Source organism: Stomoxys calcitrans, chromosome 3, assembly GCF_963082655.1.
Source record: "Stomoxys calcitrans chromosome 3, idStoCalc2.1, whole genome shotgun sequence".
NCBI lineage: Eukaryota > Metazoa > Arthropoda > Insecta > Diptera > Muscidae > Stomoxys > Stomoxys calcitrans.
Window position 1 is genome coordinate 48,781,194 of NC_081554.1, and position 21,527 is coordinate 48,802,720.

A 21,527-nucleotide genomic window follows, 5' to 3' on the forward strand; every position below is an offset into this window, starting at 1 on the left:
TTTTTATTGTAACATTCAAAAAACTGTTCAAATAACAATTATAATATCATTAACTCACTTCGAGTATCGGTAAATGTGATGATAATTATTATCTACCTAGCTTGTTACTAGGTTCGATTGCCACCATTAATCTGTATTAGTAGATTTTCGGACTTTAACTAACAAAGCAACAGTCAAGCTAAAATTGTCAAAAATGTTGGTGACGATTTTCAAATACTCATTAATCGTTCTCTGGTTGGAGCAGGTAACATAGGCCTCATATGGGTTGCCCAAAAAGTAATTGCGGATTTTTTAAAAGAAAGTAAATGCATTTTTAATAAAGCTTAGAATGAACTTTAATCAAATATACTTTTTACACTTTTTTTCTAAAGCAAGCTAAAAGTAACAGCTGATAACTGACAGAAGAAAGAATGCAATTACAGAGTCACAAGCTGTGAACAAATTTGTCAACGCCGGCTATATGAAAAATCCTCAATTACTTTTTGGGCAACCCATTACATAGTTACTAATATTTTTAATCAATATGGGAATATTTTTAATAAATTTCAGTTCTATTGTGGCCAATTTACAATGAAAAAAATTAATTGTAAATCATTTGATCCGGAATTTTCTAAATTTGATTTGTGTCAGATCGCACCTACCTCAAAGAACTTTCCGGGAATGTCGATTACTATACGATTTTTTCAGTTGCCCATTAAAAATGCTCAAATTCGTGTTATATTGGGGTCTTGCAGTGAAACACGCGTGCCAGCTCTAAATCAAAGCTGGGATGCCTGTGCTTTTATGAAAGATCGTAAAACTAATAGGGCACTGGGTCGCTTATACCAATACATTGAGCCGTATACCAATATTAACCATACCTGTCCCTATAACGTAAGTTGAACCCAATTTCCAAATACCCCTTGAAATGTTAAGGAAACATCGTGAACCCGAAACTTCCTTAAACTTCTTTCTTAATTTTTTTTGTTTTTTCTTTTGTTTTAACACAGCATGATATACACATTGCGAATTTTACGTTGTCTGGCCAACGACCCATGCTACCGGTGTTTAATGGCGAGTACTTTGCTAGAATCGAAGCATCAATTGATGGCAAAAAGCGATTATCCATAGATGTTATTTCCGACTACAAACTTTAGGTGCATGGCCCCAATTTACAATGGGGATTTTACCGAGTGTTTTTTTGCAAGCACATGTAAATGTTACTAATTGTATGTCTAAAGGTGTTTATTTCCGTGCATTTTCAATAATAAAAAACACCAAAGTTGATTTCATTGTGTAGACTAATGAAACTCTGTTTGAAAAATACCATTAATGAAAATATTGGGTTGCCCAAAAAGTAATTGCGGATTTTTTAAAAGAAAGTAAATGCATTTTTAATAAAACTTAGAATGAACTTTAATCAAATATATAATTGCCATTTTGTTCGATAACCTTTTGCCATCTTCCTGGCAAATTTAGTATTCCACGCTCATAGAACTTCTGGCCTTTATCTGCAAAAAACTGAACCAAGTGCGATTTTATAGCCTCATCATTGCCGAAAGTTTTACCATTTAAGAAGTTCTGCAAAGATCGAAATAAATGGTAGTCTGATGGTGCAAGGTCAGGGCTATATGATGGATGCATCAAAAGTTCTCAGCCAAGCTCGCTCAGTTTTTGGCGAGTGACCAAAGATGTGTGCGGTCTAGCGTTGTCCTGGTGGAATATGACACCTTTACGATTGACCAATTCTGGTCGCTTCTCCTTGATGGCTGTATTCAATTTGTCCAATTGTTGACAGTAAACATCCGAATTAATCGTTTGGTTCCTTGGAAGCAGCTCAAAATATACCACACCCTTCCAATCCCACCAAACAGACAGCATAACCTTCTTTTGGTGGACATCAGCCTTTGAAGTGGTTTGAGCTGGTTCACCATGCTTGGACCATGATCGTTTTCGACTAACGTTGTTGTAAACAATCCATTTTTCATCTCCAGTTATGATTCGTTTTAAAAACGGATCGAATTCATTGCGTTTAAGGTGCATATCCCAAGCGTTGATTCGGTTTGTTAAATGAATTTCTTTCAAAACATGTGGTACCCAAATATCAAGCTTTTTCACCAGTCCAAGGCTTTTTATGTGATAATGAACGGTTGATTTTGGTATATTTAACTTCTCTTCTCTCTCACGCTCAGTTACATGACGATCCAATTCGATTAATGCTTAAAATTTGTCAACGCCCACTATATGAAAAATCAGCAATTATTTTGGGCAACCCAATAGTTTGAAATATAGTCCAGAAACAGTTTAGAATGTAGTCTGAGATAGCGTAGTTATCCCCATCGCTCTCAGTTTTGTTGAGAGGCTTGGTGCGAATGATCCTAACACTCTCACCCATGAGGAGAGCGGCTTCCTTAATTGTGCTCGGAGATTCGCTGCACAGACTACCCCAAAAGCTACTAACTTAGATTCGGAAACGGCACAGCGGTCTGCCAAAAGGTTGCGGTCACTTGAAGGGCAGACCATCCCCTGAAGAACAAAGACGGATGGAGTAGGCTAGAAATGGACTCAAAAGACCCAATAGCTGCGGTGGTGACATCAGACCGTGGCATGTTTTTCTCCCCTCCTAGCGTGTTCTTCTTCCCTCCGAGAGTAATACTTCAAGCGCACAACTAATCGTCATACTAATTAATGAGGAAGAGACAGATTAACCAGAGGGATGCACAGTTCGTCCCCAGCTTTTATGTAAAGGTGGTATTTCCGACTCGGTTTCAGACAGCGACAGTGTCCATGAAACAGTCATCGCAGCCGAATCGAGAGATGAGGGCAGCGGGATGACGGAAGAGGTGAACGATGGCTTTGCTAAGCTCACAAGCAAACCGGGAAAGCGATCCGGGGCATGACGAAGGAGACAAGGGAATATGCACCGGCAGCGCAATCACAGCCATTACAGAAGGGGAAGATGGTCGCTGAGTGCCAGAGTGGTAAGGAAGCACAACAGAGATGAGATGATATCGGCTGTGTATTCGGTAAGATTCCACCAGATTGTCGATCTCAGGTGAGGCATTTGGTAAACGATCGGGTTATCGAGCATGTGTTGAACTCTGAAGGGGGTTAAACCCATACGAATTATGAGCTATGTATATAGAGGGGACATCTTGACGCTGCACTTTGCGTCAGTGGCAGTATTGATACCGTCAAAAAGCTCTTTGGGAAGTATCCACACTCCCTTGGGCGTAAAGCATGCCCTTGTGAAAAAGATGGACATCCCACAGCTCACAAAGGCGACGGTCTTCATGAAGGATGTGGGCGGCGAAATCGCGACGGAACGCATAATGGAAGTCTTCAACAAGCAAAACCAAGAGTTTGTCGTGAAAAATGGAAGGTGGGCATTGATCAAGTCTCCGTGACAAGCCTGGCTAAGACTACGGGGCCATGGCCAACTTTTTCAAGATTGGGAAGACAAGTATAGACAAATATCCTCTAAGAGATGAGATGATATCAGCTGTGCATCCGATAGAGTTCCACCAGATTGTCGATCTAAGGTGAGGCATTTGGTAAACAATCGGGTTATCGAGCATGTGTTGAACCCTGAAAAGGGGGGCGAGCAGGGCAGGGGCGAGAGACTCAACACAGCCTAACAAACAGGGACCCGAAGATGGAACTATCAACGACGTTTTCGAGATTAGGAAGACTAGGATGGATAAAGATCCTTATGCTGAGACATCAGGCAGATTCAGTGACAGAGAACTCTATGCCGCCTAACGTACAGGGAGCAGGCGATGAGACAAAGACCTACTCCCAAGAAGTCCATTTACTCAAGATTTGTAAGACTAGCATAGACAAAGATCCAAATATTGGAACATCGGGCAGTGCAGGGACTGTAGACTCAATACAGAACGAATAGGAACCTGATGATGGAACCATTACCGAATTTTTCAAGACTCGCAAGACTAGGATAGGTGAAAACATCAGGCAGGGCAGTGACGGGAAACTCAATGCAGCCTAAAGAACAGGCAGCGGACGATCACCCACTTCCAAAAAACCCATCTAATTGAGGTCATCCAGATAAATCTATATCAAGTTATGATCCATAACTATGGTCCATTCGGACCATAATAGAATGAACGTTGGAGACCATAGTAGAAGTCATTGTGTAAAATTTCAGCCAAATCGAATAAAAGTTGCGTCCTTTAGGAGTTCAAAAAGTAAAATAGGGAGATTGTTTTATAGGGGAGCTACAATAGGCTATACACCGATTCAGACCATATTTGGGGCACGCTATGAAAATTTTGGCCAGACGAGGCGCCAGATAGTCTGCCTCTTTCTGTAGTAACGCCGGAAATATTCCATCAGGTCCGGGTGACTTGAACGGGTTGAAGCTCCTCAAGGATTCCTTCATCATAAATTCCGTTCTTCTATACCTTCGATCTACCTCATTATTCTAAGATTCCGGTGTCTCCGTGAGTCCCTTCGTATCCTGTGGAAAGTGGGTTTTCATCAAAAGCCTCAACATGTCCTCCATTGTCTCTGCCCTCACTCTCTTGTCATCTACTAAAGTTTCAGTTTGGACATTGGCTTTTGAGAGAAACTTTTTAATCTTGGCTGCGTCGTTACCGCTATCGACCTGTTCGAAGAAAAGCTTCCAGAAGGCACGTTTTGCCGCTCTGGTAATCTTGTGTAATATACATACTAATAAACTTCCGCTTTTTAACGACGTGTTCTGTTAAAAAGTCTGCGGACCTCTTTCCCAATATTGCGAATCTCTCCGGTCATCCAGCGTTTTTCTTGAGCTGGTTGCCTCTCCCGATGAGGACAACTATCTTCGAAGGACAAGAACTCTGTCAGGGTTTGGTCCCGCTTACCAGTACCAGTTTTGCCGTTTTTGGTTGGTTCCTACCAAATTTGGTAGATTGGGTTGCCCAAGAAGTAATTGCGGATTTTTCATATAGTCGGCGTTGAAAAATTTTTTCACAGCTTGTGACTCTGTAATTGCATTCTTTCTTCTGTCAGTTATCAGCTGTTACTTTTAGCTTGCTTTGGAAAAAAAGTGTAAAAAAGTATATTTGATTAAAGTTCATTCTAAGTTTTATTAAAAATGCATTTACTTTCTTTTAAAAAATCCGCAATTACTTTTTGGGCAACCAAATACCAACTTCAGTACTGAAAAAAATCGCAGGGTCTTCTTGTCGTTTCAGTGAATTCGTTAAGAATGCAAAATAAAACTATGGATGTCGAGGTGCCAAATTCTATATTAAGGGTTCTCTCTGCTTCAACTTGCAGGAAAAACACCTAAGTTCTGATATTGACTACAACTGGCACGAGTGTTAAACGATCTCTTCGAAATTTCGTTAAAATCTGAGTAAGAAATGTGACTTTTCTCCATTCAATGCCTCAACCACAAATATGGTCAGATCTGGATCCAGATATTGAGGGGTCTATGCAAATCCCTGTAACAGAGAAAATAAGTAGAAAATGCGCATTCTGAGTTCAAACTCTTTAAGATTCTCTGAAGATTTCTCATCGCGATATCAGTATAAATGGAGCTACATCAAGTTATAGGCCATATTTGAACTTAAAGCTGCATAGTCAACAAACAGACGGACGGATCTTGTGCATACTTTTTAGGGTTGCAAATGGAATGGAATGACAAAATGGCCAACTCTTTGGTGGTGGGTATAAAAGCATATACCGCATTTTTGGTTGTAGAACATTTGGTAGCTTTTGGCCGGGTTTGGTAGAATTTTTCTTAAATTTTGGTAGAAAATAATTTCCTTGAGTGGCAGCACTGGTTAACACTACCCCACGAAATGTGGTGAGAGTTCGCATCGCACCCTATTAGTACCTTGTTTCTTGTCTGTTTTACTTTCCTCACGATTTGAACCGTACTTGGCACAGTTATTGGAAATCAGGACGAAACGCCTCATGCAAAATTTCACCCAAATCAGATCATAATTGCGCCCTCTAGAGGCTCAAGAAGTCAGGACCCCAGATCGGTTTAGATGACAGTTATATCAGGAGATAGAACAATTTAAACCATTGTTAACACAGTCGTTGGAAATCATAGCAAAACACCTCACGTACAATTTCAGCCAAATCGGATGAAAATTGCTCCCTCTAGTGGTTCAAGAAGTCAAGCCCCAGATCGGTTTAGATGACAGCTATAACAGGATATGGACCGATTTAAACCATCACTTGCACAGTTGTTGGAAATCATAACAAAACACTTCATGCAAAATTTCACCCAAATCGGATAACAATTGGACCCTCTAGAGGCTCAAGATGCCAAGACCCCAGATCGGTTTATATGGCAGCTATATCAGGATATGGACCGATTTATACCATCCCTAGCACAGTTGTGGGAAATCATAATAAAGCACCTCATGAAAAATTTCAGCCAAATCGGATAATAATTGCGCACTGTAGAGGCTCAAGAAGTCAAGATCCAAGATCGGTTTACATGACAGCTATATCAGGATATGGACCGATATGACCCATTTACAATCCCAACCGAACTACACCTATAAGAAGTATTTGTGCAAAATTTTAAGCGGCTAGCTTTTCTCCTTCGAAAGTTAGCGTGATTTCGACAGACAGACGGACGGATGGACGGACGGATGGACAGATGGACGGACTGATGGAGGAAGGACGGACGGAAGGACGGACGGAAGGACGGACGGAAGGACGGACGGAAGGACGGACGGAAGGACGGACGGAAGGACGGACGGAAGGACGGACGGAAGGACGGACGGAAGGACGGACGGAAGGACGGACGGAAGGACGGACGGAAGGACGGACGGAAGGACGGACGGAAGGACGGACGGAAGGACGGACGGAAGGACGGACGGAAGGACGGACGGAAGGACGGACGGAAGGACGGACGGAAGGACGGACGGAAGGACGGACGGAAGGACGGACGGAAGGACGGACGGAAGGACGGACGGAAGGACGGACGGAAGGACGGACGGAAGGACGGACGGAAGGACGGACGGAAGGACGGACGGAAGGACGGACGGAAGGACGGACGGAAGGACGGACGGAAGGACGGACGGAAGGACGGACGGAAGGACGGACGGAAGGACGGACGGAAGGACGGACGGAAGGACGGACGGAAGGACGGACGGAAGGACGGACGGAAGGACGGACGGAAGGACGGACGGAAGGACGGACGGAAGGACGGACGGAAGGACGGACGGAAGGACGGACGGAAGGACGGACGGAAGGACGGACGGAAGGACGGACGGAAGGACGGACGGAAGGACGGACGGAAGGACGGACGGAAGGACGGACGGAAGGACGGACGGAAGGACGGACGGAAGGACGGACGGAAGGACGGACGGAAGGACGGACGGAAGGACGGACGGAAGGACGGACGGAAGGACGGACGGAAGGACGGACGGAAGGACGGAAGGACGGAAGGACGGACGGAAGGACGGACGGAAGGACGGACGGAAGGACGGACGGAAGGACGGACGGAAGGACGGACGGAAGGACGGACGGAAGGACGGACGGAAGGACGGACGGAAGGACGGACGGAAGGACGGACGGAAGGACGGACGGAAGGACGGACGGAAGGACGGACGGAAGGACGGACGGAAGGACGGACGGACGGAAGGACGGACGGACGGAAGGACGGACGGACGGAAGGACGGACGGAAGGACGGACGGAAGGACGGACGGAAGGACGGACGGAAGGACGGAAGGACGGACGGAAGGACGGACGGAAGGACGGACGGAAGGACGGACGGAAGGACGGACGGAAGGACGGACGGAAGGACGGACGGAAGGACGGACGGAAGGACGGACGGAAGGACGGACGGAAGGACGGACGGAAGGACGGACGGAAGGACGGACGGAAGGACGGACGGAAGGACGGACGGAAGGACGGACGGAAGGACGGACGGAAGGACGGACGGAAGGACGGACGGAAGGAGGGACGGAAGGACGGACGGAAGGACGGACGGAAGGACGGACGGAAGGACGGACGGAAGGACGGACGGAAGGACGGACCGAAGGACGGACGGAAGGACGGACGGAAGGACGGACGGAAGGACGGACGGAAGGACGGACGGAAGGACGGACGGAAGGACGGACGAAAGGACGGACGGAAGGACGGACGGAAGGACGGACGAAAGGACGGACGGAAGGACGGACGGAAGGAAGGAAGGACGGACGAAATAAGTATACCCATCCTATGGCGGAGGATATATTGTAAAAACCTGTTTCATCTCTCAGATGCTGTCTAGAAACTACTGTTGTATAGAACGCAAACTTCCAGATACTTCATAACCAATCAGTCTAAGTATGGCATTAAAATTTCATTGCTTTTATTGAAATATTATTGGGTTGCCCAAAAAGTAATTGTGGATTTTTTAAAAGAAAGTAAATGCATTTTTAATAAAACTTAGAATGAACTTTAATCAAATATACTTTTTTTATACTTTTTTTTCTAAAGCAAGCTAAAAATAACAGCTGATAACTGACAGAAGAAAGAATGCAATTACAGAGTCACAAGCTGTGAAAAAATTTGTCAACGCCGACTATATGAAAAATCCGCAATTACTTTTTGGGCAACCATACATAGTACATATAGTGAAGGAATTTTTACGTTAACATGTAATAATGAAAACCATTTTGATAAATCTTATTGAATATATAGAATACAACTAAATGGATTGAATCAATTATTGTTACAGTTCAAACAATCATTGCAATGCCAATTAAATTAACATATACAAGGACAGTTACCTTACCGTTTAGAGTATGTTAATTTTATCAAAGCTGATCGCTTGCCATTTAAAGAAGCATCAATAAATGAAATAACTTCTTCGCCGAAGAGGATAAACTTGGATTCCGTTGCAAACTGAGGCATCTTTTTGAAATGTATATCTTGCTATGGTCAAGAAAAGTAAAAAAACATCAAATAATAATAAGTGAATAAGATTATTGAACTTTACTCACGTTATAAGGACAAGAGTGATTTATATTGGAGAATTCCTTCAAAGCTGGTTTAATCCAATCATTAAATGCCCGATTGCTTTTGCGGTTGTTTAAAAGACCACATACATCCCAGGTTTCATTATAGAGCGTTATAACGCCTGGAACGGTTATGGTAACCCTTGTCCTCACATTTCTTAAAGGAAGTTTGAACACTCGAATCATGACGGTTAGTTCTGATACTTTTTTAGAGATTGGCACCAGTTCACAGGCCTCGAATTCTACCATCTTGGGATCAAGAACTTCACATTCAATTTTCGTCAATCCATGTTTAAAACAAGAAAACTGAAATTTTCCAAGAAACAGTCTTCCACCAGTCTTTATCATATATTGATAATCAATTACCTTTGGAATAAATAGAATCATCGTAAAATAGGTTAAAAGATTCCGCAGCATTTTTGTGATATTTTTGGATTCGGGTTTAATTAAAAATCTGCACTCTAGTGATCAATAATTTTCTTTTTAATATCCATTTTTAGATTTTTATGAGCATTTGCTCAGTAATGTTTTTCAATTACACTTATCCATCAATTAATTTATATAGGAAATGAAACATTTATTTATAGCTGTATACATTGAACAGCTTTTACACAAGGAGAAAAATTATGATGGTCGTGGGTGGTATAGGTTTCTCATATATAGTACAATACTAGCTGAACCTTTATTTTCGACAATTAAAGAGCTTTTAGTGAAATACCATGCTACGAAAATAGTATATCGCTTGACTAATAGTCTAACGATATAAGTGCCTTTATCTGAATCCCATATGATCTTTATTGGTCTACGAATTTAAGTTTGGATGTAAGGTGTACCCCATTCTTTAAATACTCGATTTCAGTCCGATATTCTCATGATGTGTTATTTAGGGGTGCTTTCGGGGGTGAGGTGGTCCCTCAGACACTTGGCCCTGAAAAATATCAGCATCGTGCTCTTCTCCCAAATAACGTCCCCCAAACATATGGCCCCATAATTGGTTATCAAATTCGTTTTCTAATCTCCAATACTTTTCATTAAGCCACAGAAAATTTGTACCGAAAGTGGGTATTAACTCTTGCTCCTTTCATTAAGGTTTGGTTAGGTTGAAAAGAGGGTGCAGATATTAATCCGCCTCATGCCACTATGGACCTACACCTAAGCCAGTAATCGGCTTGTTGTGCGCTCTAAAAACTATAAAGTAACCTCTAAAAGGGAAATTTTAAGTTTTAAGAAATTCCGTGGTACTTACAAAATCCTTAATTGTTTTCAATACCACTCCCCTAAGTTGGTTCATGTCTGATATTGTGTCTCCATCTAAGTACCGGTACCTGTTGGACGCGAAAGCCGGGCAATGACAAAGGAAATGCTCCAACGTCTCATCATCTTCCCCTTATGCCCTACACATGCTATCACTTGCCGCACCGATTTTACATAAGTAAGCTCGTAGTCCTATGTGTCCCGTTATGATACCAATAGCTATGCTGACCTCCCTCTTGCTTCCTTTCAGTAATAGCAACGCCTTTTCACGATCTGGATCCCCCCATAGGTATTTCGCCGTCCTACCGACCGTTTCGCTGTTCCACAATGTTGCATTCTCTTAACTCGGTCTGCATCGAGCCGAAAGGCTTCGGGTTAACCAAGTTTATTGACGGCAGTCCTCTGGCCTTCACCTCCAAATCGTCTGCTCTTTCATTTCCTTTATGGCCCTTTATGGCAAACGATGCGGACTTTGTCATCCTCAAAGAAGACCTTAATCTCCTTCTTACAAGACTGTTCGTGACCTTACCGTCCGGGTTATTATAGCCCTTATGGCAATTTTACTGTCGGTAAAGATGTTCACAATCGACGTCCTCGCGTTAGCACCACACCACTTCACGCATTCCGTGATCACACGAATCTCCGCCTGCAGGACCGTGTTATGGTCAGGCAGTCCAAAACAGATCTTAGTCCCTGGGTTCTCAAGCTTTTGCTTTGATCCGTCCGTGTAACATGATCTTTCAGATGGCAATACTAGGGTTCCGTCAGTCCAAGATTGTGCCGATGACAGCAGTGCCTCGCACTCGACTTCAAGGTTCATCCCAGGTATCCAATCGGAAACTTCTTCCCTTCCTTCCAGGATTCCTATCGTCGCCTCGATTATACCGCAATGGTATGAGCTGGTGTGATCTTGGACAGGAAACTGAATTGGAAGTGTAACATTCAGGAGCGTACTGAGAAGGCTCACAGATGTTGGGCACTATGTAGAAGGGCCATAGGCTCGAAATGGGGCCTGAGTCCGTGGATAGTCTACTGGCTCTACAGAAGCGTGATTAGACCAATACTTACTTACGCCTCAGTAGTTTGGTGGATTGCTATGGAGAAAACGTGCAACATAAAGACCATACAAGAGGTTCAGAGAACATGTTGTCTTGGCATAGGCGAAGCGATGAGGACCACGCCCACTAGGGCACTGGAGACTATTCTAGATATACGACCCATTGTTATACAGATTAAGTGTGAGACAGCCACTGCGGCTATGAGACTTAAGGCAAAGGGAGAATGGATTGAGGATGGGAGCAGTTCATACCATCGCGGTATAATCGAGGCGACGATAGGAATCCTGGAAGGAAGGAAAGAGGTCTCCGCTCGGATACTTGAGATGAATCTTGAAGTCGAGTGCGAGGCACTGCTGCCATCGGCACAGTCTTAGATTGACGGAACCCTAGTATTGTAATCTGGAAGATCATGTTACACGGATGGATCAAAGCTAGAGGACAGAGTAGGCCTGGGGGTTTACATTAGGAACCCAGGGACTGAGATCTGCTTTAGACCTGCTGACCATAATAAGGTCCTGCAGGCGGAGATCCAGGCGATCACGGAATGCGTGAAGTGGTGTGGTGCTAACGCGAGGACGTCGAGTCTGAAAATCTTTAGCGACAGTAAAATTGCCATAAGGGCAATAACAACCAGGACGGTAAGGTCACGAACAGTCTTGCAGTGTAAGAAGGAGATTAATGCCTTCTCTGAGAATTGGAAAACGATGCGTGCCGGGCCATAACGGAGTAAGGGGAAATGAAAGGGCAGACGATTTGGCGGTGAAGGTCAGAGGACTGCCGTCAATAAACTTGGTTAACCCGAAGCCTTTCGGGTCGACACAGTCCGAGTTAAAGGTAGTGGGCGACGAATGCGCATTTAACATTGTGGAACAACTAAACGGTCGGTAGGATGGCGAAAATCCTGTGATATTACTGGTGAATTTCATGGAAATTGGTTCAAATGGAGATATAGCTCTCATATATATAACGCCCATTTCCGTTTCTAGAACCACTGAGCCACTGAAAGCGCATTTATTGACCAATCCTGCCAAAACTTTGTATAACGCTTTCGTCGACAACTACTACATTATGTGAGAAGTTTGCTCTAAATCGGTTCAGATTTAGATATAGATCCCATATATATGTTCGTCTGATTTTGAGAAATATTGCAATAAAATGCTCATTTGCTAACCGATTCTCTCGAAATTTGGCAGAAAGAATTTTCTTATGACTCTTGACATAATTAGTGAGTTTTATAGAGATCATCTAAGATTTAGATATAGCTGTCATATATGTATATCGCCCGATTTTCACTCCACTGCAAACGCATTTTTTACCAATCCTGCCAAAATTTTGCACAACGCATTCTTCGACGACTATCACAATATCTGATAAGTTTGCTCGAAATCGATGCAGATTTAGATATAGGTCCCATATATATACATTCTCCAGATTTTGGGTAATTTGCAATAACGTTGTCATTTGTCAATCGTAATTATTACAGTTGGAACATTTTTGCTCGAAATGTGATACGTATTGTTTACTAACCCATCTGAAAACATCCGCCGAGGTCCATCAAAATTGGTTCATATATATTTTATATAGCTCCCACATTGTACTTACAGATGAGGTGTAGGGTATTATACAGTCGGCGCCGCCCGACTTTTGCCCTTCCTTACTGGTTTTTACTAGTTTTTTTTTCGGTTTTCTCCCACTGTGCACCGTCCACCAGACCACAACACCATATAGCATTATAGGTCGATCAACTTCAGTATAGGCACGCTCATTGTCCAACAATTCCACCATTGAGTAAACATTTTAACATTCCGATAAATCTCCATAGAAATGAGAAACTTAAGCTTTACTCTTTCGAGGCATGAGCGCAACCATCGATGTTCTTGTAGCAATCATAAGGCGGCATAACAAATTCAATACATTTATTGAAATATGACATACATGGTACATAAATAGTGAATAAAAAACTACATTGAAAGTTAATACTGCATACATCTGGAACATACATAAATGGATCGAATCAATTATCGTTAATATACCAACACAATTGCAAGGCGCTTCAATTTAACCTTTACCAAGACTGATCTCATCATTCAGACCCGTTCGGAGTAGGTTAATTTAACCAAGACTACTTTCTTGCCATTTAATGAAGCATCAACTAATGCAAGGAATTGATTGCCGAAGACGGCAAACTTTGCTTCCGTTGCAGGCTGAGGCATCTTTTTAATATGTATATCGTGCTGCGCTCAAGAAAATTGGAAAAATCAGTAGGCAAAAAAAAAAATAATGAAAACAAAGTTTTCAAATAATGTTCAAATGCATTCAATTGTTGTACTTTACTTACGTAATAAGGACACGAGTGATTGATATTGGTGAATTGCTTAAGGCCTGGTCTAATCCAATCATTAAATGCCCGATTGTTCCTTCGCTTTTTCAAAAGACCACATATATCCCAGGTGTCATTATAGACTGTGACAACGCCCGGAAACGTTATAGCCACCCCCACCATTACTTGTCTTACAGGAAATTTTAAAACTCGAACTTTTACGGTTAGTTCTGACAATGTTTGCGAGGCTGCCACTAATTCACAGGCTTCGAATTGCACCAACTTGGGTTCCAGAGCTTGACATTCAATTTTCGTCATTCCTAATTTCATACAAACAATCTGAAATTTCCCAATGCACAGTGTCACCTATCTTTTCCAGGTATTAGAAATTATTTACCATTTGTATCGATAGAATAAACATAAAAAATATAAAAAGCTTCTGTTGCATTGCGGTGGTGCTTTCGAGTCCGGACGTAGTTAAAAATTGGCACTCTAGTGATCTATGAAATGATAATGGTTTATGAGTATTTGCTTACGAATGTATTTCAAATACATTTATCCATCAATTGATTTGTAGTATGGGAAATGAAAATTGCTTTATTCCTGTGCGATAAAAAGTCTATAGATTTTACATACAGAGAAAAATCGTAAAAGTTGTGGGTGGTATAGGTCAAGATGGGATTTTCTTTCTAAATTTCCGATTTCGTCTTTATCGGCAGATCGTTCTGTATGAAAGCTATATCTAAATATTATCCCATACAAACCATACTTCAGGCGGACGTCGGAAAACCTAAAACTACCCACTGTTTCGAATTTCAGCGAAATCGGGTAATAAATAAAGCTTTTATCGGCTTCAGACCCTTTACCGGCAGATCGGTCTATATGGCAGCTATATCTAAATATAGTTCGATTCAAACCATATTTGGGGCGGATGTCGGGAGACCTAAAGCTATCCACTGTTTCAAATTTCAGCGAAATCGGTTAACAAATAAAGCTTTTATGGGTTTCGGACCCTTTATCAGGAGATCGATCTACATGGCAGCTATATCTAAATATAGTCCGACCTGAACCATATTTAGGTTAGAAGTTGAGAGGCCTAAAACTAATCACTGTTTTCAATTTCAGCGAAATCGATTTAAAAATAAAGCTTTTATGGGCTTCAGACCCTTAATCGGGAGATCAGTCCACATGGCAGCTATATCTAACTATAGTCCGATCTGTACCATAATTGGGTCGAATTTTGAGAGGCCTTAAACTTCTCACTGTTTCAAGTTTTAGCTTCAGATCCTTTATCGGAAGGTCGGTCTATATGGCGGCTATATCTATACATAGTCCGATCTAAATATGGTCTGATCTGAAATATATTTGGTTCAGATGTCGGGAGGCTTAAAATAACCCATTGTTTTAAATTTCAGCGAAATCGGTTAACAAATAGAGCTTTTATGGGCTTCAGACCGTTAATCTGGAGATCGGTCTACATGGCAATTATATCTAAATATAGTCCGATCTTAACCATATTTGGGTTCTATCTTAGAAGGCCTTAAAATACCGACTGTTTCAAATTTCAGCGAAATCGGGTAATATATAAAGCTTTTATGGTCTTCAGACCCTTTATAGGCAAATCGGTCTATATGGCAGCTATATCTAAATATAGTCCAATCTGAACCATATTTGGGTCAAATGTCGGGAGGCCTTAAACTACTTACTGTTTCCAATTTCAGCAAAATCGGATGAAAAATAAAGTTTTTATGGGCATTAGACCCTTTACCGAAAAATCGGTCTATATAGCAGTTATATCGAAATGTGGTCCGATTAGGCCCGTTCAAGAATTTAAACAGCGTAAACGTCGTGCCAAATTTCAGCTCAATATCTCAATTTTTGAAGGCTCTAGAGTGATTACAACAGACGGACGGACAGACATACGTACATCGTTAAATCTTCTTAGGATTTTACGACGATCCGAAATATATATACTTTGTAGGGTCGGAAATTGATATATCGATGTGTTGCAAACGGAATGACTAAATAAATATACCCCCTATTCTACGGTGGTGGGTATTAAAATAACTCTTAGAAAATCCCAACTACCAAATTTGTATGCAAATTTTGCCCATGGACATTCCACTAAGGAACAGGGGCAAACTTCTTACATATCAATGAGTGCAGTTCGATTCAAGCTTAAGATCAAGAAAAAGGGGCCTCCTTTTTTTAGACGAGTCGGAAAAGGGTGCCGCAGTGTGCCACCTCTTTGGAGAGAAGTTTTACATGGCATAGTACCTCACAAATGTTGTCAGCATTAGGAGGGGGAAAACCAAGGCTGACAATTTTTTCTGATGGTCTCGCAAGGATTCGAACCCAGGCGTTCAGCGTCATAAGCGGACATGCTAACCCCTGCGCTACGGTGGGCTCCTCCAAATTTCAATGTGAAACTTTAAATCCTCAACAAATTTTAGCATTGAATCGAAGACATTATTTGTTGAAGTACATAAGTAAATCTCAAAAAGAGACTTGACAGACGAAATTATTGAAATTTTGTTGACTTTAAACTAATTCTTGAGTTGAGGTAGATGTTAAAATAACATTCATGGCTTGCAAACCAAGGTTCGAGTCCCCCGGTCGGCCAAAAAAAAATTAAATTTTTTTTATTAAACTTACTTAAATATGAACTTCAGAAAAAAAAATTGTTGAGCGATTTTTACCCTTTTTATACCCTCCACCATAGGATGGGGGTATACTAATTTCTTCATTCTGTAGGTAACATCTCGAAATAATTGTCTAAGACCCCATAAGGTATATATACTCTTGATCGATATGACATTTTAAGATGATCTTGCCATGTCCGACCGTCCGTCCATCCGTCAAACTGTCTATCGAAAGCACGCTAACTTTCGAAGGAGTTAATTTTGAAATTTTGCACAAATACTTCTTATAAGTGTAGGTTGGTTGGAATTGTAAATAGACCATATCGGTCCATGTTTTGATATAGCTGCCATATAAACCGATCTTAGATCTCGACATCTTGAACAACTAGGGGGCGGAATTTCTCTCCGATTTAGCATAACGGGTTTCTTAATGACTTCCAACAACTGTGTCAAATATGGTTCAAATCGGTCTATAACCTGATATATGTGTCGTATAAACCGATCTGGGGTCTTGACTTTTTGGGCCTCTAGAGGGCACACCCTCTTGAGTTGCCATACGATTTGGTTGAAGTTTCAGTCCATAACCTGATATAAACCGCCATATAAACCCATCTTGAATTGTGACTTCTTGAGCCACTAGCGAGCGCAGTTCTTATCCAATTTGGCTGAAATTTTGTTCAACTACTTCTCTCATGACCTACTTCTGAAGCCCCCCACGGTCGCAAGTTTTAGTCGAATTGGCTGACATTTTTCACAACGACTCTACCATGGTCTCCAACATTCAGTTCAATTATGGTCCGATTCGGACGATAACTTATTTTAATTTAATTGTGACACTTATTACTGAGCAGTAATACTTATTGAGTTATTTCATCATAAGGAAGATGATGTCGGTAGGCTATACGTGCAAGACTATCAAATATGAGATCATGAATTCAATACTCTGCTGCACCAAAATTATTAAAATTTGTTTTTTAGGGGTAATAGTAGAGAGTGATAGAGGAAAACACGAGAGCTGCAGTAAAACGAACGAGACAAAGCAGCGCAAGCCGAACAAAGAAAACAAAAACACCACCACCCGAAGCAAAGCTCATGCGTTGGCTGGTAAGATGGGTTTTTGCCTTCCTTATAGTTATATAGCTGTTGTTGTTATATATTGGCTTGCAAAGAGTGCCTTTCAGCAACAAATTTGTGCTTTGGGTCATGAGATTCAAAATAAATTGTTGCAGGAAAATTAACAACTTTCGTAGATGCTTTTTCGACCAAACTTATTGTTTTTCAAAATTATTTTTATCTGTGCGGTTCGGCGAGTTTATTTCCTTGATGGGGGTATACTAGTCAAATCATTCCGTTGGCAATACCTCGAAATATTGATCTAGGACCCCATAAAGTATATACATTGTTGATCGTCTCGACATTCTGAGTCGATCTTGCAATGCCCGCCCGTCTGTCGAAATCACGATAGCGGTCGACCGCGTAAAGCTAGCTGCTTGAAATTTTGCACCTATACTTAATATTGATGTAGGTCGTTGGTGATTGCAAATGGGCCATATCGGCTCAGGTTTTGATATAGCTCCCATATAAACCGATCTGCCGATTTGATTTCTTGAGTCTATGGAAGCCATAGATTTTGTCCGGTTTGGTTCAACAAAGTGTTCTGTTATGACTTCCAAAAACTGTGCCAAGCACGGTCCAAATCGGTCTATAACCAGATATAGCTCCCATATATTAGCAGAATCCATAGTGGTGGATTCCCTAGATTCGGCTCGGCCGAACTTAGCATGCTTTTACATGTTTTAACTGCGGAATGTGTGTCAGCTAGCGTTATTCTGCAAGGTCGTATCAATTTTTGTCAACAGGGACACCAAACTCAAGCACGGCTTACAATACATTTGAAAATATGAGGCTGTTAAAGGCGGCCTTGTAGTCGACAAGAAGATGATGAGTATTTATTAGCTTCTCTTGATAAGGCCAAACAATATTGAGTTTTACTCCAGTTTTTTCGGGTGTCCAAAAATCAAACAAACGAAATTGCTTTAAACTGATCTTCTGTAACTATCCACGATATATTTGTATTATAAAAACTGGTACATATAATAAATAACAAAAAGAGGTCAGCCCTATTAATAAAAAATTGCTGCTGACATTGATTATAACTATTACGCTGTCATTAAGTAAAATTTATGTTCCATTTTATTACATAAAAAAAATTTACTTAAAACCGTGAAAAATAAGATCATTTGATAAACTAACAATCGATTAAATCCAACAGCCATTAATTTAAATGATGCAACATTACAAAATGTTTATCTTATAAAAAATACTATAAAATCTTGGCCCCAAAGCCCGGCCTACCCCCAAAAAAATAGGCCAAATATTAAACATTTATTGACTGGGACAAAATGGTTGTCCAAGAGAGGAAGTAGAAAACAACTTTCATTTAAAAAATTTGGTTGTCGTTGGAGATTGCAAATGACCCACATCGGTTCAGATTTGGATATAGCCCCCATATAAACAGATCCTCGGATTTCACTTCTTGACCCCATAGAAGCCTCAATTTTCATCCGATTTGTCTAAAATTGGCAATAAAGACTTGTGTTATGATTTTCAACATTGTGCTAAATATGATCCAAAGCGGTCTATAAACAGATACAGCCCCATATATACTGATCCTCAGATTTTACTTCTTCAGCCCTTAGGAGCCAAAATTTTAATTTGATAATTGAAATTTTGCCCAAAACCCTATCTTGTGACTTACAGCATCAGTGCCAAGTTTTATCCGAATCAGTCAATTTAGTGATATAGGCCCCCCTAGGTACAGATATCCCGATATGACTTTTTGAGACCAAAATAATTCAAATATAAAAGAGTAAATTTTTAGTGGAATCCATGGCGGTGGGTACCCATGATTCGGCTCGGGCAAACTAAGCACGCTTTCACTTGTTGTGTTCGGCTCTTACACAAAATTATCAAATAAGAGTGCCAAGTTCGGCCGGGCCGAATCTTGGGAACCCACCACCATGGGTTCTGCTAAAATATGGAAGCTATATCTGGTTACAGACCGATTTGGACCGTTCTTGTCACAGTTATTGGAAGTCAAAACAGATCACTATATGTAAAATATCAGCTAAATCGGATGAAAATTAAGGCTTCTAGAGGCTCAAGAAGTTAAATCGGGAGATCGGTTTATATGTGAGCTATATCAGATTATGGATCGATTCGAACCATACTTAGCAAACTTGTTGAGAGTCATAACAGAGCACTATGTGCAAAATTTCAGCCAAATCGTACAAAAATTGCGGCTACCAAGGGCCCAAGAAGTCAAATCGGGAGATCGGTTTTCATGGGAGCCATATCAGGTTCTTGACCGATTTGAACCTTACTTGGCAAAGTTGTTGAGAGTTGTAACAGAACACTATGTGCAACATTTTAGCCAAATCGGACAAAAATTGCGGCTTCCAGAGCCTCAAGAAGTCAAATCGGGAGATCGGTTTATATGGGAGCTATATCAGATTATGGATCGATTCGAACCATACTTAGCAAAGTTGTTGAGAGTCATAACGGAAAACTATGCCCAAAATTTCAGCCACATCGGACAGAAAGAAGTCAAATCGCGAATTCGGTTTATACGGGACCTATATCAGGTTCTTGACCTATTTGAACCGTACCTTGCACAGTTGCTAGAAGTCATAACAGAATACTATTTGCATAATCTCAGCCAAATCGTAAAAATTGGGGCTTCCAGGGGCTCAAGAAGTCAAATCGGGAGATAGGTTTATGTAGGAGCTATATCCAAATCTGAACCCCTATGTTAAAAACCATAACAAAACACCTCATGCAAAATTTGAGCAAATCGCATCAGAATTGTGCCCTCTAGAGGCTCAAGAAGTTAAGAACCGAGATCGGTTTATATGACAGCTATACCAGGTTATGCACAGATTTGAACCATACTTGGTGGATATCATAATAAAACACGCCGTGCAAAACTTCATTCTAATCGGATAAGAATTGCGCCTTCTAGAGGCTCAAGAAGTCAACAGCTATACCAGGTTATGCACCGATTTGAACCATACTTGGTGGATATCATAATAAAACACGCCGTGCAAAACTTCATTCTAATCGGATAAGAATTGCGCCCTCTAGAGGCTCAAGAGGTCAAGACCCAAAATCGGTTTATATGGCAGCTATATCAAAACATGGACCGATATGACCCATTTACAATCCCAACCGAACTACACTACTAGGAAGTATTTCTGCACATTTTCAAGCGGCTATGTTTAGCCCTTCTATAGTTAGCGTGCTTTCGACAGACAGACGGACGGACATGGCTAGATCAACATTTATGAGGTATTCTGCCATTTTAAAACTTCTCTACCAAGCGGTGTCGTTATGCGGTGTCGACTCGGTATAAAAAGAGGAGGCCCCTTATCATTGAGCTTAAACTTTAATCAGACTGCACTCATTGATATGTGAGAAGTTTGCCCCTGTTCCTTAGTGGAATATTCATGGGCAAAATTTGCATTTGCAAGATGCAATTATATACAAAAATTTTTTGAATCCAATTTTATCTGGTGTCAGTATAATTGGATCTGACCATATCAACTTTTTGACTCGGTTAGTGGCATTTTCTATGGCTGACAAAATTCTGTGTTCTAAGTCTTCTATAAGACATGATTTTAGAAGTTGAATGTGCATGTGTATCTTTTAAGATCAGTTTTCACTGGTTTTTAAGAGATGGCTAACAGATTTCCGACTCAGACATAATTTCTCCAACAACCTTAGACGAATGCATACAAGTGACAACCTCTTTGGCGCCATATTGTCCATTAAGGAGGATTCCGGGAAATGTGTATTCAGTAGTAGTTCTACCAGTTCTTTGCTAGACATTGTCAATACCTTCTTTGACTATCAATTTTTTGACTCGGATAGTGGAATTTTCTATGGCTGACAAAATGCTGTGTTGTAGGCCTTCTATAAGACATGCTTTTAGAAGTTGAATGTGCATGTGTATCTTTTAAGATTAGTTTTCACTGGTATTTAAGAGAAGGGCAACTGATTTCCGCCGCTTAGTTATATGTCCTGCTTATAAGAACAACTTTCTCGACCCCTTTTGGCCGCTTAATTCGCTTCGTACGTTATGTCTTTCTGAAGTATATCTGTAAGGATGCATAGCATTTTTGACTCAGACATAATTTCTCCAACAACCCCATATGAATGCATATCAGTGACAACCTCTTTGGCTCTACATTGTTCGTAAAGGAGGTTCTCAGGGAAATGTGTATCCAGTAGTACTTCTAGCGG

General features: G+C 41.2%; 1 protein-coding gene across 1 annotated transcript; it reads left to right on the forward strand.

Annotated features, from left to right (window-relative positions):
• Nucleotides 1-660: 660 nt before the first annotated feature.
• LOC131996030 (uncharacterized) lies at nucleotides 661-1,136 on the forward strand. The gene is made up of 2 exons (XM_059365449.1): nucleotides 661-873; nucleotides 990-1,136. Exons 1-2 carry the CDS (start codon nucleotides 661-663, stop codon nucleotides 1,134-1,136), a joined length of 360 nt encoding a protein of 119 aa, XP_059221432.1.
• Nucleotides 1,137-21,527: the final 20,391 nt, after the last annotated feature.